The sequence below is a fragment of the Marmota flaviventris genome, chromosome 9 (genome assembly GCF_047511675.1).
Source record: "Marmota flaviventris isolate mMarFla1 chromosome 9, mMarFla1.hap1, whole genome shotgun sequence".
Classification (NCBI taxonomy): domain Eukaryota; kingdom Metazoa; phylum Chordata; class Mammalia; order Rodentia; family Sciuridae; genus Marmota; species Marmota flaviventris.
The window spans coordinates 63,556,434-63,573,435 of NC_092506.1; the positions used below are offsets into that span (position 1 = coordinate 63,556,434).

Consider the following 17,002-nt stretch of genomic DNA (forward strand, 5'->3'; position numbering starts at 1 on the left):
CCAACCACGTGCTAGAGCCCACCTTCAGATGGCTTCCCTGCCAAGCTGCCCGGGTTCCTGAGTGCATCCTCACCCCGGACACACCCACAGGGCTGGGAGCTGGTGGCCAGCTGGGAAACTCCTCTCCCTTCCCTCTTGACCACCTCTAGTGCCCAACCCCAGCTCTAAGGGTGACCCTGGAAGTTCTACCACTGAGCGGCAACCTCCATTGCCAACCACAGCCAGGGGCCTGGGAAGCAGGTCAGGAGTGCATCGTGCACCTGTCCACACAGGTGTGCCTGCTTCCTCCAGATCTCCAACACCAGAGGACTCACGGGGCCTCTCCCACCCGAGATAGCAGCACAGCCCTGAGCAGCTTCTCGTTTGTTGTCATCCCATCGTCTGTCCTTCTTTCTAGTCATTCCCTGGGCAAACCAGGAGGGAGCAGGCCCAGGCCCTGCCCTCATAACAACCCCGCAGGACACAGAGAATCAGTCCTCAAGGCCAGCACAGGCCCAGGGTGCTGTGCGAGCCCAGGGGAGGGAGAAGGGAAGGAGGGGAGGGAGGGGAAGGAGAGCTGGCTTGATTTTGGTGGAGGGGGTGGGGGGCATGTACCAGGAGTCAAGAGGCCCAGAGGAGACAGGAGCGCATTCCAGGCTGTGGGAGGGGCAGGAACCAAGACATGGCACTGTTATCTGGGAATAGGAAAAGGCTGGTGGCTGGGTGGAGGGGTGGGAGGATGTGGGGTGGACTCCTCTGCAGGGCAGGAGGGGCCCCTCACAGCCCACCATGGGGGGGGGCACGGGCGGGGGAGGGTCACTTCCACTCATTGGCAGCCCCCCCCAAGGCACAGCATGGGAGGAAACTCTGGAAATGGCTGCAATGGGGGGCTGGGGGGGATGGGAGTCATGCTCAGAGGTCTCCTTCTCTCAATCTCTTGATCACACCGTCTATGGGACTCTGGGTCCCTCCCCTTGCCTATTCCCTCAAGCACCCTCCCCAGGCCCCAGCCCACTCTCACTCATTGGCCCTAGCAGCACCCTCCAGGTTCATGCACAGTGGTCCTCGGTGCCCTGCTAGGCTGAAGTACAGGATGCTCGGCACGGCCCCGGACACACCCCACTCTGGTGAGGGGGGCTCACTAAGCTGCAGCTCAGCCAACTCTCCTGGGTTCACCAATGGTCACCTGGGTGGTCTGGCTGTGTCAGCTCACGTCTGCTCCCTGATGGTCTGAGGGCCCCAGGAGGGAGGGGGAACCAGGTCTGATGCACCTATCAGACTCCTGAGCAGGTACCAGCTCTGTTCATTGACTAAGAGACCAGCGCATCCCAGACAAACCTATTTGTTGTGGAATAGGGCAGGGGACACAGGCCAGGGGTCTAAGCAGAGGTTAGCGCAGGCTGTGCCTTTCATCCTGCAGCCCTGTCTGTAAGATGGAAGGGATCAATTAAGGTCATAACAGCCAACAAAGGGCACATGTACTGTTGAGGTGCAAGAGAGCTGACAACTGTAATCTGTTCTTTCAGAGTCTCTGGCTGGGAAGTTCCTTCAGATATCTGACCTATATCCCTGCCACTGCAGGGAAGCTGGTTTTGCCACTGTGCTGACTCCCGCAGACACAGTCTTCAGGGGGCCCAGTGGGGACAGCCTGAGAACAGTCTTCTGTCCTATCACGTCCCTAATTGGTAGTATTAGAGTAATGAGTCACAGACAACAACCAATTAATTATCCTCAGTTATAAAAAGCTTCGCTTCCCCTTCCTGGCTGTCAGTGAGCCGGCCTCCTGCTGCCAAGGCTGCTCCATGCTCTCTGCGCAGGGGGCAGGAGAGGAGGTCACTTCACCTCTGAGGTCCCCCATTTCCTGTTTCTGTATTTGTCCAGTGTGTGTCCTGGGAAGGGGCAGCATGAGCAGAGCTTGAAGAGGAGGGACAGCGGGGCCTGGGGCGGGCGGGAAGGATGCAGAGGACTCCACCCCGGCTCCACGGGGCACCCCTGCAGGACGCAGGCAATGCCGAGGGTCCCAGCCTGGCAGCAGAGGACACTCCCCGCATGTCCCAGGCTCCTCAGGCAACTCCTCGCTCCCCTGCTATTCCCCATCCTCTTTATTTGGGGTGGCCGGTGGGGGAAACCGGGGATTGAACTCAGGAGCACTCAGCCACTGAGTGACATCCCCAGCCCTATTTCGTATTTTATTTTTTAGGGACAGGGTCTCACTGAGTTGTTTAGGGCCTGGCGTTGCTGAGGCTGGCTTTGAACTTACAATCCTCCTGCCTCAGCCTCCCAAGCTGCTGGGATTACAGGGGTGCACCAGTGCCCAGCTCCCCCTGTCCTCTACTTCCCTTGAGCCTTCACTCAGATACACACCCTCAAGGCACTGGGCTCCCCAGGAGGGGAAGGTGCATGGTGCTCGTGGAGGCTCTTCTCCTCAGGCAGTTCTCCTCTCCCTTCCCAGCACTTCCCAGGTCGCAGAGGCCTCTATACGTTCAGCAAAATTGACGGAGCCCCTACTCTGCACCTCCTGTCACTGTGCCAGCCTGGCCTGGGCTTCCTGTGGCTCCTTCAGCCTTGGCCCTGTCCCTGGAGCCCTAGCGCCTGCCCCACTCCAGCTCCCACGAGCAGCCTCGAGCCCCTTCCTCCACCCAGAACCCTGTGCCAGCCACATCCAAGACCCACCATGTTCTGACTCCAGATAGGCTGGCCTGGGCCTCCAAGGGGCACACCATGTCCTGGGAGGGCACCTCCCTCCAGGACTGCGCTGGTGGCCAAGGGGTTTGGAGCTCAGCCGTCCTCTGCCTCCGGGTTGCCCCGGCTGTCTTTCAGCCCCCATCCCCATAGCTGTCGGATCAACCCCCCCCCCCCCCCCCCGGGGCCAGTGCTGGGCTCTTCCTGGCAGTGGGGCTGGGGGACTCTGGTCCAGTCATTCCCTCCCTGGCTTGTTTCACAGGCCTGCTGAGAGGAACAGAGATGGTGTGTGTCAGCACAGCGCTGCCCCAGAGCCAGTCACTCCCCATCCCTAATCTCCCATTGCTGGCCATGAGCAGGGTGTTGTCACCTCTAGTTCCCAGGTGAGGCAGCTCATGGGGGAAAGGCCTCCTAGGCTGGGGCCTGGAGGGGGGGCCGGGGGCTCGGGTCCCAGGACTGCAGGGGCCTGCTGTGAGCCCTGAATAGGCCTCAGCCTCTCTGTTGCCTTGGTCTGGCCACGTTGTCTTCTCTGTCCTGGGAATGGGGACATGGGCAAGGAACCTGGCCTGGTGGCTACTCTGGTGGTCCCTGCTTTTCATGGATTGGGAGTTACGAACCCAGACTCCTGTCTCAGTGTCCCTTGCCAGCATAGGCAGAAGAGGGCAGACAAGATAGCCTGACCTCTGCCTCCAGACAGCCGGCTGACTTGGCCTCCGACCTGGGCGGCAGCCTGCCTAGGCACTGAGGCTTGCCTGGGGCTGCCTGAATTACCAGGCTGGCTTCTTTGTTCAGACAAGCAGGAGGGAGGAGGAGAGCTGTTCTCTAGGCAGCAAAGCTTTTAGATAAACACCACACAGGAACTGGGTTCCTTCAGAGAAGAAACCAGATCCACCCGCTGATAGCGCCCCGGAGACAGGAGCGAGGGGTCTAGCCTGGGAAGCCTGGCACTGAGGGGGCCTTCTTTATCTGGCTCAGCACCTGCTGCCAGATCTAGCAGGCCAGGGGCTCAGGTGACTGGGCCCTGGTGCCAGACCCCGGCCCTGGCAGCTCCCAGGCTCCGGAATGGCTGGGCCCACCTCCTCAGTCTCCTGCCACTGCCCACTTCTAGACCTTCCAGGACTCGAAGCTGGGAACTTTTTCTCTTGGGGTGACTTTGCCTCTGTAGACCCTTCCTTCCCAGACCTTGGGAGCAGCCCAGTCCCCATGCCATCAGAGGAAAGTTAACAACTAGCCACATCAGGACAGCTGAGCACCTGCCGGCCTACCTGGACAGGTGGGTTCAGGAATTACTACAAGCCCAATTCACAGAGGAAGAAACAAACCCAGAAAGGTCATTGACCTGTCTAGAGCCCCCCAGGAGAGAGACAGCGAACGCCCCATCTCCCTGGGTCCTGGGCTGGCTGGGTCCCTCTCATGGCGTCCCAGGGTGGCTCACCGGTGTGGTGTCATCATGAGAGCGCTGGTAGCGCTTCCAGCGGCAGCCGTAGATGCCGGTGAGGCAGGAGAGGCACAGCTGGGGCTCGTAGTACTGCAGCGGCTGGTGTCTCACCATGCTCGTGCCCGCTGCCCTGGCGCCCAGCCCTCAAGCACCCATGGAGGCTCCGGAGGTCCTGCGGGAGGAAGCACAGGGCTGTGAGGCCGGGCCGAGGAGATGGGCTCAACACTGGAAGCGTCATCGTAGCCGAGGGGTGCTGGGGGGCAGCCTCTGGTCAAGCCCTGAAGTGGGTCCTGTCTGCCTGGAGTCAGGTCCCCAAATCTGTCCCTGCCATCTACTCACGACCTCATCCTGCCTCCTCCTTCTCCTGCCGACCCCTCCCGTGTCCTGCGCCCTTGCCCAGCATGCTGCTCTTTCCTCTGCCTGGGAGGCTCTGCCCTTAGAAACCTGCAAACTCGCGTGGCTTCCTCTTTCCCTTCCTCTCTTCAGGTTTTGGTCAAATGTCTTCTTTCAATGAGACTTCCCCAGATGACTTACTACAGAACTGGAATCTCTTCCTGTATTCCCTAAGCTCAATCCCACATTCTCAGTTTTACTTTCTCAATCATTTTTTTTTTTTTTTTTTTTGGTACCAGGGATTGAATTCAGGGCTGCTTTACCACTGAGCCCCGTCCCAGCCCTCTTTACTTTTTAAATTTTAAAACACTAAGTTGCTTAGGGCCTGGCTAACTTGCTGAGGCTAGCCTCCAACTTACAATTCTCCTGCAACAGCCTCCCCCATAGGGCTGGGGTGACAGACGTGCACCACCACACCCAGAGCAACCATATTCTTAAATTTCCTTGCTTATTTTGTTTCTTATGTGCCTACCCCATTATAAGTTTCACGAAGGCAGGATTTGTGTCTATTTTATTCCCTGCTCTAGCCCCTGTAACTGGATCTGTGCCTAGCAATAGTAGACTTTCAAAATAAACACTCTCAAATACATTATCATAACAGCTGACATGCACTGAGCACTAAAATACAGCAGGCCCTGTGTACATCCACTGTTCCACCTGGTTGTCACAATAAGCTGAAGTGGCAGGTAGTGTCCTAAACCCATTTGACAGTTGAACAGACGAGGCTCAGAGAGAAAAAGGGGAATGCCTGGCCTGCAGTCACACCTGGGTATGGTGGATGTAGGAATCTGCTCCAGTGCCCCAAGGTGTTCATTCTCCAGGCCTCCGAGCTACAGCTAGCCCTCATCACTGTTTCTTTGGTGAGATAGAATTCACATGCTGTAAGAGCCACCCTTTCACATTGTACAAGTCTGTGTTGGTCACCTTCAATTTTTCCTATAGTCACAAAATTGTGCAACCATCCCACCACCCGATTCCACTTCCTTCATCGCCATCAAGCCGCATACTTATTAGTAGTCAGGTCCCCCTACTTACCCCAGCTCACCTCTGGACCCTGCAACTACTTTGTCTCCATGAACTTGCCTATTCTAGAGACTTCAGACAGATTCATGGAACATGTGACCTTCCATGTGTGGCTCACTTCGTGTGATGTTTTCAAGGTTCATCCAGGTTGTAGCATGGGTCACAACGTCATTCCTTTTTATGGCTGAATAATATTCAAGTGTATGGATATTCCAGATTTTGTTATTCTTCTTTAATATTTATTTTTTGTTGTAGTTGGACACAATACCTTTATTTCACTTACTTATTTTTAGGTGGTGCTGAGGATCGAACCCAGGGTCCCGCATGTGCGAGGCGAGCGCTCTATCGCTGAGCCCCAACCCCAGCCCACATTTTGTTATTCTTTTTTAATCAGTAGATGGACAACTTGGTTTGTCACTGCTTTTTGGTTGCTATAAATAACACTGCCATGAATGCGGTTTTGTGTAGATATATGTTCTCATTTCTCTTTAGAAATAGATTAGGGATAGATTAGCTGGGTCCTGGGTCAGATGATAAATCTTAGGTTTAACTTTTTTTTTCTTTTTTTTGTACTGGGGATTGAACTCCAGGGTGTTTTACCTCTGAGCTACATCCCCAGTGCTTTTTTAAAAAATTTAATATATAATTTAAGTTGCTGAGGCTGGCCTTAAACTGAAAATCCTCCTGACTGAGCCTCCTGAGTCACTGGAATTATAGGCGTGCATCTGTGGGCCTGGCTTACATTTAACATTTTGAGGAAGTGCCAAACTACTCTTCATAGTGGCACCACCAGTTTATGTTCCCAAAATATTATCATTGCCATCCTCATTTTACAGATGAGAAATCTGAAGCACAGAAAGATTTAGCTACTTACCAAAGGTCACACAGCAGAGCCCAGAACTCACACCCAGGCAGTCTGGCTACAAGGGCCTTTCATTAAGCCTAGGGTTAGCAAACTAACCCAGAGGCCACCAAACCCCACCTGCTGCCTTGTTTTATACAGCTCAAAAGCTAAGAATGTTTTATTTTTAATTATTTTTAAAATATTGTTTTAGTTGTAGGTAGACACAGTATCTTTATTCATTTATTTTTATGTGGTGCTGAGGATCCAACCCAGTGTCTCACACATGCTAGGCTCCACTACTGAGCCATTTCCCCAGCCCCCTAAGAATGGTTTTCACATTTTTAAATAGTTGGGGAACAAAATCAAAACAAGAATATCTTGTGAGACATGAAAATTAGATGAAAGTCAAATTTCAGTGTCCATAAATAAAGCTTTATTGGACACAGCCACACTCAGTCATTTATGGATTATTGTCTGTGGCTGCTTTAACTATAACTGCAGAGTTAAGTTGTTGCCACAGAGACCATATGGCCGGCAAAGCCCAAAATACTCACTGTCTGGCCCTTCGGAGGGAACAGGCAGACTCCTGCACCAGGCTCCACTGCTTCTGGGCCAGCATTGTAAGTGCCACAGGCGGCAGGCACGTGGTGGGGGAAAGAGGGGCTGTGGGCACTTGCCGTGTGCAGGAAGGGTCAGGGCCTGCTTCCTGAGGAAGGGCTGAGCTGAGGCCGTAAGAAGAGCTCCTAAGATGCCTGTCTCTAAGTGCCTGCTCCCAGGTGCCCCTTGGGGAACACTGGGCTTTGGGCTTACTCACTACTTCTTCCTCTGGGCCTCGCCAGGGCCTCTGCCTATCTCCTTCTCCCACCCCCAACCCCACCACCAATGCTAACCTCAACCTAGGGATTACAGCCTCCGGTCCCCAGGGGAAGATGCATTAGAGCTTTTGCTGGGAATACTGAACGACCATGAGCCTCTTAATTGCTGGGAATTGTCTGATGCAGCCTCTGTCCCAGGGGCTCTTGGAGAGGCATGTGGAATATGGTGCTTCTGAAGGGACTTCCCTGAGCCCAGGGCCTGGGGGGCAGCATGGTGTAGGGATGACTGCCTTTGTCTTGGCTTTGTTGGAGAAACACATAGGGGTAGGCAGAAAGGTGTCTGAGTAGCACAGCAGTGACCAAAGCTCAGCAAGTGGGTGTTCTGGGAGCAGGAACCCACAGCCATGTCCCCAGTCCTTTCCCAGCATCCTTGACCATGGGCCTGATGCCCACAGGTCCTCTGCTGCCCCTTCCCAGTCACCTCCTTACAACCCACCTGGGAATGGAAATTCCACTTCAATCTGGAAAAGCGGGAAGTGGAACAGCACACATCTCGCCTTGGCCCAGGGCTCAGCGGATGACTGCTGGGGTGACTCTTCTCTCTCCCGAGTGGGTGTGCATCCTGCCATGCTGGTGGGACTCCCCTGGGAGGCAGACCTCCCCTCTTTCCTCTGTGTGTTCTCCCAGCAGGGACAGCTCGTCCACTCCCACAGCTGCAGTTATCATACCCTGCCAAGGTCACCCAGTCTCCGCCTCTGATGGAGATGGCCAGTGGCTGTTTCCGAGAGTGACACCCAGGCTCCTGCAGACCCACTCTGTGCGGTGACCTCCTTGCCATCCCCAGCCGGCTTCTCACACCCATCCGGGCCCTCTTCTCACCATCCTCAGCCACTCCTCTGGTTCAGGCCTCTTCTTTCCCCTGGTGTCCCTGGAGTGGGCCCTGTCCCTCCATTAGGACCTTCCTGCTGAAACCAGAGTGAACTTTTTCACCAGCCACGTGACCAGGATCTGGCCCCTGCCGCTCCTCCTGCCTGGCCTCTCCAGAGCTTTCAGTCCCTTGTCTAGTTACCTCTTCCTGATCCTTTGAATATCAGCTCAGATGTCTCTTCCTCTGGGGAGCCTCTCCTGAGCCCCAGCTTGGTGAGAGCCTTCCCATAGCCCTGCATATCCCCCCACTCTTACCCGGGCACACCACATATACACCATTGACACGCCTGTCTCCTCCATGGGATGGCCTGGTTATCCCCACTTCCCCAGTGACTGGCACAGGGCCGTGAGAAGAGAAGACACTAAGGGCTGGATTCTGCTTCAGGGGGGACCCAGAAATTCTGCTCACAGATGTGCAGTTCAGACACTGGGCAGCAGACACTCAAACAAGCTCTCGAGTCAGCACGCTTCCCACCCGTCCCCAGCCATCAACACACCTCCCCTTCCTGCCAGGCTAATGACAATCCTTAGCATCAACAGATCTCTCAAAGCCACCTCCCAGGACTGCTGATACCAGCCAAGTTCCTGAGAAATCCCTTGCCAATAGCTCCTGCTGGCTGTGGGACAAAAGAAAGCCCCTCCCCAGCACAAAGTCCTGTTTTCTGTCTGAATTTCTGGCCCCTGCCCTGAACTTCCGTGGTCTCCTGTTTGCACAGGGAAAGACCTTCCCAGAGTCACGCCTGAGAGTCAGCCAATGCCCACATGCAGCCGAAGCAGGATGTTGAGGCTGAGCCCCCACGTCCAGGGTCCTCTGCCATCCCAACATCCCAGAATGTGCCTGACCTTTATCCCAGCTCCGCCAGGCTGTGAGGCCCTTACTTTCCCAGACCCTGTTGCCTGCTGTTTATCCTGAGAGCAGACAGAGTTTCAGGCCAGGTGTGAGGGCCTGGGTTCTACCTGGTCTCCCTCGGACAGGCCACCAGCTCTCTCTGAGCCTTGGGCGGGGCAGTTGGAAGTGCCTGAGTCTGCAATCAAACCTGATGAATCTGAACAACTTGAAGGAATCTTAAAAACATTATGCTAAGTGAAGGATGCTAGTTATAAAGGGCTAAAATTATACGATTCCAGAAAAGTCCAGAATAGGCAAATATAGACAGAAAGTAGACTAGTGAAAGCCAGGGCCGGGATTGTGAGGAGGAACGGGGGTGGGGAGACTGATAACGGGTGTATGGAGTTTCTTTTTACAGTGATGGAAATGTTCTGCAATTAGATAGTGGGGACAGCTGTAGGACTCTTTGAATACATGAAAACCCACTGAATTGTGTACTTCAAGAGTGAGTTGTATGGTGTGTGGATTTTATCTGGGTAAAACTGTTCAAGTGCTCAGATCTGGAAGTCGCCAGAAGACTATCTGCTCTAGTGTGAAGGTGCTGCAAGGTTGATGGCCGCTGTACCAGAAAGGACGATGGCCTGGGGTCCTTGACTACAGCTGGGCCCCCTTCATTCCTACCCTGGCTGGTGCCTCCAGGGCCTCAGATTCCAGGAATTGCTCTGTTCCCTTCCAAGGAAATCTTCTGCTTAAATTACTCTGAATTATTTCTGTTGTTTGCAACCCAAACACTCAACTGGTACAAGGACATTCACTGTGTTCCCCGTTCTTAGCAGATTTTAAGCACTCAATAAAAGTGTTCCCAAAATGGTGGACCCAGCATCCGCACAGTGGCATTACTGCCAATCACAGTGATTGCAGCTTGCTGTGCTGTCGCTCGCTCGTGGGGTGTATGGTGGGGACCTGGAGGACTGGGGACTTGCTGGGCATCAAGCTGGTGTATATTACCTTCAGATGACAACCTTTCCAAGTGCAGGACTGTGGCCCTGTCCTACAGATCAAAAATAAGGGCTTGAGCGAATAGATGACTCAGCTGTGGCCCATCCACACAATGCAGTGTGTTATTCCAGGATAAAAAGAAATGAGCTCTCAAATCCCAAAAAGACCCAGAGGAAATTCGGAAGCATATTGCTAAGTGATAGAAGCCAATCTGTAAAGGCCACATACTGTGTGATTCTAACTATATGACATTCTAGAAAAGGCAACGCCACAGAGGCAGCAAGATCAGGGGTTGCCAGGGGCTCAGGGGGAGGGAGGGAGAAGTAGGTTGAACTGGGGGTTTTAGGGCAGTTAAGCTATTCTGTATGACCCAGAATAGGTGTCCTTACACATGTGTCAAACCCCATGGAATGTGCAACACGGAAGTGAGCCCTAGTGTAAACTATGGACTTGGGCTAGTAATGACATAACAGTATCAACTGAAGCAAATGTACCACATGGATACAAAATGTGAAAACAGAGGAGAGTCGGGGGAGGGGAAGAGGGTACTTGGGAACTCTGTATTTCCCAGTGAACTTTTCTATAAAACAAAAAGTCTATTAATTAATCTCTCTCTCTCTCATACACACACAAACACATATACACACCACACATATATATAACACACACACACAAACACGCACACATGTGTATGTGCAAAAAGTGATTTGCCTGAGGCCGAAGGGCTAATCATGGAGAGGGGAAGATTTGAACCCAGGGCCGGTGACTCTGAAGGGCAGACTTCTCATGGCACCAGCAGAGGGAGGTCTACCCACATTTCCACCCCCTTCCGCATCTGCCAGCTGCAGCATCTGTGGAACAGTGGACTGCGCTTCAGAGGGCAGAGCTTAGTGTTTTGGTTGGCAGCGGGGACGTTCAGGCAGGGAGTGAGGCCAGGAACCCAGGAGGAAAGAGGAAAACCCCTGAGGGGTGCCAGGGCTGGGGGAGGTGGAGGCCTGACCTTCTCCTGCAGCCTGCCAGGGCCCCAGGGGGAGGAGGGGAGCAAGCAAAGGAAATCCTCCCTCCTCCCTGGCCTTGGCTCCCCTCCCTGGGGCCTCAACCCCAGCCCTGCCCCAGGCCTAAAGGTCTGAAGCTGAGCTCAGTCCCCACAGGCTGGGTTGACCTGCAGGCTGGGTGACCCCCCAAAGCCTCAGGTCTTTGCTGTCCCACCCTTATATGGGGACCTTGAACACCTCCAGAGATCTCCAAGGGCCTTTCTAGCATGGCTTCTAAAACCCATTAGCCACCTGCTCTCTCCACATACCCAAGAACAAGGCCGAGGTGAAAGTGTTCAAGGACAGAAGGACATGTCCCACAGTCCTTCCTGCTCCAGCTGGGGAAGGGCCCTCTCTGCTCCTAGGGCAAAATCACTGGGAGTCCTGGCAGTGAATTGTCCTCCTGGGGATTGGTTTAAAGCTTAATGAGGGTGCACAGCAAGGTTAGCTGCCTGCTCAGTCTGCCCCCCCCCCCCAGGGCCTCTGCCATCTTTGGTAGTGACCAAGGGGTCCTGGATAAACATACTCAGTAATGACCCAAACTTCACCTAGAACAACCCCCGGTGCCACAGGGTCAGGGCCACAGAGACTTCTTCACACAGAGCTTGGGGAGCATGGCTAGGACCCCTGTGTGGTCTTCGTTGCTGATCATCCAACCCTTGTTCCCACCCAGTGTGCCAGTGGGAGCCCCTCTGCCTGTCCTCAACCCCCACCTCAAGGCAGGGAGCCCCTCTCCTGGAAGCCTTCCCTGATGGGCCAGGTCTCCTCTGGACCCCAGAACTCTGAGTGTCCTTGGGTTGCAGTACTGGCCTATGCGTGGAGACTGCTGGAGAGGGTGGGATCTAAGCAGAACTCAGAAGGAAGGAAGGACACTTCAGGTGCAGGGACAGTACAGAGTAAGCCTGAAAGGCCAAGAGGGAGTGATCGGGGCTCCTAGAGCAGGATCCCTAGCTCTGGCCAGCAAGTTAGGCCCCGGCTGGGCTCCATGCAGCGGTGCTGGTAGGCCCTGCTGCCCTCCAGGGACCCAGGACAGCAAGACACTCCCCAAACAGTTCACCAACCAGGCCATTTTCCAAAACACAAACACAAACCTCCAAAACAAATCTTTGGCCCCAGTGCCAGGGCTGGAGGTTGGGGGACAGCACTGATTCTGGGACTCCCCTTTCCCTGGGGTTGATAAAAAGTCCACCCAGAGAACTATGGGGCTAACCAATCCCAAGCCCACACTACTGCTCTCCAGCCTTCTGTAGTTAGCTCTTTGGCCACACTTAGAAATTTCATATGTTCCTAGTGCCGGCATCGTTTGATGGCTCTAATCAAGACATCTAGGCTGTCACCATCTCACTGCGTGACCTTAGGTAAGTTCCTTCACGACTCTGTGCCTCAGAGAAAACCGTAGATTCTAATGAATTTGGCAGAGAAGGTGGCCAGACCTAGGATAGGAAGAGAGTCTAAGTACCCAAAGCAGCTGCAGTGAGGTGGGGGTGGGGGGCTGGAGGAGGAGTGAAGGAGGATTCGGGGCTAAGGGTGGAAGGGCTGGGAGGGGAGACCGCCAGGTGGGACCCGCCCTCATCACACCTGCTCATTGTTTGGGGAAAAGTTACTCTGAGAGCTGAGAGCCAGAGCTCTCCAAGAATCAATCATGCCATAATTAGGGTCATTATGAATCTTACACAATGATGTCAGGGCCTCCTATTTACCCAACACTTCTGTCCCAAGAGACCTCGATTGCTCTTTCTCTGGGAGAAAGGCTGGAAGCCAAGGAAGACCAGCTCTTACTCCTGTGTGGCTCTCCAGTTCTCCCACCCTCCTGGCTGGCCTCCCTAGGAAATGGTCCCCCAGCAGGAAGGGGCGGTGTCCTCCCTGAAACTGCGCATTCAGAGGACCATCTGTCCTGTCCCTCCAGCTCTTTTGCTCCCTTACTGTGAATTTCAGGGGCCTCCCGCCTCCCCTGGAGCTGAGGGGTTCACCGACAATCAGATGTGGACCTCTCTTCCTTGCAGGGAGACAGCCTGACTGTAGCAATAGCCGCTACAGTCACGAGCACACCACAGTGCTTACAGTTTACAAAGAGCTTCCACAGCTGTCCGGCCACTGAAGTGTCACACCAACTCCCAGGCCATCACCAAGATCCCCACCTCACTCACAGACAAGGAAGCAGAGGATGCTGGAGGCAGGACTCACCCGGCACCAGGCTGAGGACCAGGTGTCTGCTGAGCCTCTCCCTCAGGTAAGGCCCTTAGGACAGAGATCTGCATGTGTGGGACACACCTGGGCAGAGGCCAGGCTCAGACCTCTCTGATTCCAGTCAGCTTCGGCTGAGTAGTCGTCAAGAACAACCTGACCTCACAGAGAGCAGAGCTGAGCATCTCAGAGCTCAAACTCCCAAGCGCCCCAAACCAGTTTTAGAATTACATCACCCAAGACCGTACTCTCAAGAAATCCTGGAATAATCCAGTTGGGGTCTTAAGACCATGTCAGCCTGAGCAAAGTCCTAGAGCCATTCTCTCTAGCCTCCTCTCCCTAGTGGTGGGCCCAACCTTCCAGTGGGGCCACAAGTGTGTGCACTCCCAGCAAGGCTCTGCGGGACCTCTAGGTTCTCTCTAAGCCTCCAGGATTGTAGGGAGGTCTTCTGCCCCACCTCCCCCACTGGCACTGCCAGGTTCCCCCTGGCCCAGGTGGAGCCAGCAAATAGGCCTAAGTTCTCTGCTCAGGCCTCATGGGGAGCCCCAGGGCCTAGGGAGCAGACTCACCATCCTCCACCCCTCTAGTTGATTCCAGGGGCCTTCCCCAGGAGCCTCAGTCACAGGGCCTGAGGTGACTTTTTCTGATGCTTCTCCCTGGGCCCAAGATAAAGGGGGCCCCCTCCCAATGGGGACGGGGAGGAGGAAGCTGAGTCTAGCAGGGCCTTGCACCAGGGCCTTGTCTCTGCCTGGTGTTTACCCCTGCAGGATGGGGCTAGTGATTTATTTTATTTACTTATGTAAACTAGCAGAGTTGCTATACAAACAGGCTTCCCAAGCAGGCCCGGGGATGGAGGTCCTACCATCTAAGCAATCCTTTCACTTCCTTTCCTGACACCTACCTCTCCAGCCTGCCTTCCTGCTGGCCCTCCTCCTAGTCTGTGCTCCAAGGACACCAGGCTACACAGCTGTCCCACCTCCACGCCTGTGCCCAGGCTGGGCAAGCTGCCAGGAAAGCCCTCCCCGACCCCAACCAAATCTTGTCCATCTGAACTAATGGACTCTGTGCAAGGCTTAGCCTGATTGCCCCCAGAGGTCCAGGGTGTCCTCCCTCTGCCCTCATCATCTGACGGAGCTCTTGAGAACACTCACAGGCCTCAGCACTTGGTAATCATCTGCACCCTGGCTGCCCTACCCCCAGGCTCAGAGCTTTTCCAGACTGAGGCTTCTTATTCAAGGTGGCCAAGATTTTCTGAAGATCTGTAGTGTCTGTTGCCCTGTGCCTAGTGATGGCGACAAAAGATACCCCTGCCACCCCCCACCCTGTCCCCCGTTCACTTTCAGCTAGAGGAGTCTTGTATAGGGGGTCTGTGTCCCCTGCATTGGGCCTAGCACCAAGAAGGTGCCTATGTGCTTGACAGTTAGAAAACCTGGTGAAACATGCAAAGGAAGGAAAGAAGGAATTAATCAGAGCTGTGTAAACCACACGACTGCAGAACCACTCCTGAGCCTGAGCTGAAGTCTGCCTTTGAATAATAATTAGGCTTTTTCCAATTTACAGGAAAGAAAAAAAAAGTTACTAAAAAAAGTCTCAAGTACTTTTCTCCCACAAATTTTTCTTAAACCTCTGATATCTGTACATTTCTGCACCAGATCTAGTGCAAATGACCTCAGGTTTAGCATAGGATCCTAATTTCATCCCTGTCATTAACATTGCTCTTCTTCACAGTATTCTGCAAAAAGCAGAAGTCTCTGCTTCTGGGCATGTCTCAGGACCCAGAACCTAAATTTTTCTTCACCTCTTTCATATGACTTCTTTCTTTGGTGACCAGAGATAACTGACCTTACTCAAGTGCTGAAGAAGAAAATCCCAGGAGCTGGCCAGCCCACCTTGAAGGTCCAAGCCAATTCCATGACTCAGGGCCTCCAATGCTACCACTTGCTATTCATTCCTTGGGCTGAAGCACTGTTTTCTTTAGGGTTCTAAATTAAATTTAAATTCTCTCTTAAAACACAAATCTTCCCTGGAATTAGGAGCCCATTAAACCCCAAATTGGAGGTCAAAGAAATTTAGTTGACTCCAGAGAGGCAGTGAATCCCAAGGCTTTGAACAGACATCCCGCTGGGAAGGAGACTCACCTGGCTCTACCAAGTGCCTAACTGAGCAAATCCTTACACCTCTCTGCCTCACTTTCCTCTTTTATAATGGGGGATCATGACACCAACCCTGTGGGGTTTTTTAAGGACTAAATGAACTATTACACGGAAAGCCCTTAGACAAGTGCCTGTACATGTGCATTGTCCCAAGCAAGAGACCCCCACCCAGAGCTGTGGGTCTTATAAAATGGGTCAATAGTTCCTGCTCCTCCTGTTTTTCCATAACTGTTCTTCCCCTTCAGGAGAGGCAGGCATCGCATAGAAGCCAGGGGGCTACTCTCTGCGGCCGGTTTCCACCTCCTTTCTCTCTTCTTCCTTCATTTCTTTTTTCTTTACCCAAAAGACATACCAGTGACTGCTAGCTGAACTCCTGAGGGTGTCCTGTCCACGGAGGTGGAGATGTCACTTCACTGGAACACCTAAGGGGACAAGGGGACAAAAACAGTGAGATCCTTCATCACTCTGCCCTGCCTTCTACCCTCCACACCCTGCCCTTAAGGAGCCCCTAGCCTGGGCCCACCCTGTGCTAGATGTAGAGTCCAGTGATGGGTCACACTGGTCCCTGCCCTGGGGAAGCCATGAATCTGGTGGCTTATCTAGTCCTGGCCCATGGGACCTGGAGCATGCAAATCTTTTTCCACACATGCTGCCCACAAACCAAACAATCCCAAATCCAGACAGCATGCTTCTCAAACCACCTGTGCCTCTCTGCAGGGCCCACGGAAGCAGGACCCAAAGCCCAGCCACCCTGGGGGCAGAGGCCCTCTTCTGCTGCCAGGGACCTGCTTCTCTGAGGTAGCTGCCAGACCAGCTGTTCTTCCAAAGCAGCCGAAGGGGGGAGGGCCGGTGGGCTGGAGGCGGGATCTGGGGCACCACAATTATGTGCCTGAGTGACTCATGCATCACCTCCCCCCTCCCTGAGCTCCCACAGCCAGCAGGGCAGCCCCCTGCCCAGGAACTGCGGGGAGAGATGGTAGTCTCAGGACATGGGGAGAAGAGGGGAGGGGAAGGGGCTTGGGGTCAGCACTGCAGGCTTCAGAGGTGCTGCTACTTTGCCTATTTGGGGACACTGAAACTGGCAGAGCCAAGGCCTTCCTATGTTACCCAGAGAGGCAGAAGCAGAGCCAGGGCTGGGACACAGGGCCATGGTGTCTCAGCCTAGTGCCCAGCCCTGGGCTTGCGTCAACATGAGAACTTTCCCCAACCCATTCAGACTCTGGAAGCAAAAAGCACACCTCTGACTTAGCTTCATACCAGGCACCCAAAGTTGGGCTCAGAAACAGCTTAGACAGACCCCAGAGCACCCTAGCCCTACCTCTGCACCTCCAGTGCCCAGGTTTTCCACCATGCCTGAAATCCCTGCACTTCATTTACAAAAACACACTTGTTTCCTTTATTCCCACAATGATCCTAAGGCCTAAGTGACAGGAGAATATAAATAGACTATGGCTTCTCAAACTTCAGTGTGCACACAAACCACTGGGGATCTTGCTAAGCTGCAGTCTGACTCAGTAGTTCCAGGCTGGGACCTGAGAGTCTCCATTTCTGTCTTGCTCCCAGATGATACCAATTCTGCAGGTCCATAGACCACAACTGAGCAGCGAAGATATTATTGAGAGCATGATTCTGGGGTTACACTGCCCAAGTTAGAATCTTGACTTTCATGGTGTGAACTTGAGCAAGTTACTTCACCCCTCTG

The 17,002-nt window shown here is 53.9% G+C and overlaps 1 protein-coding gene across 1 annotated transcript in view; it reads right to left on the reverse strand.

Annotated features, from left to right (window-relative positions):
* Gdpd5 (glycerophosphodiester phosphodiesterase domain containing 5) overlaps window positions 1-17,002 on the reverse strand; it is an 80,628-nt gene that overhangs the window by 34,919 nt on the left and 28,707 nt on the right. The window contains exons 2-3 of the mRNA XM_027942561.3: window positions 15,653-15,722; window positions 4,097-4,271 (exon numbers count right to left, since the gene is read on the reverse strand). Coding sequence (XP_027798362.2) covers window positions 4,097-4,213 — 117 coding nt within the window. The 5' untranslated portion in view covers window positions 4,214-4,271; window positions 15,653-15,722. The remainder of the gene's footprint in view (window positions 1-4,096; window positions 4,272-15,652; window positions 15,723-17,002) is intronic.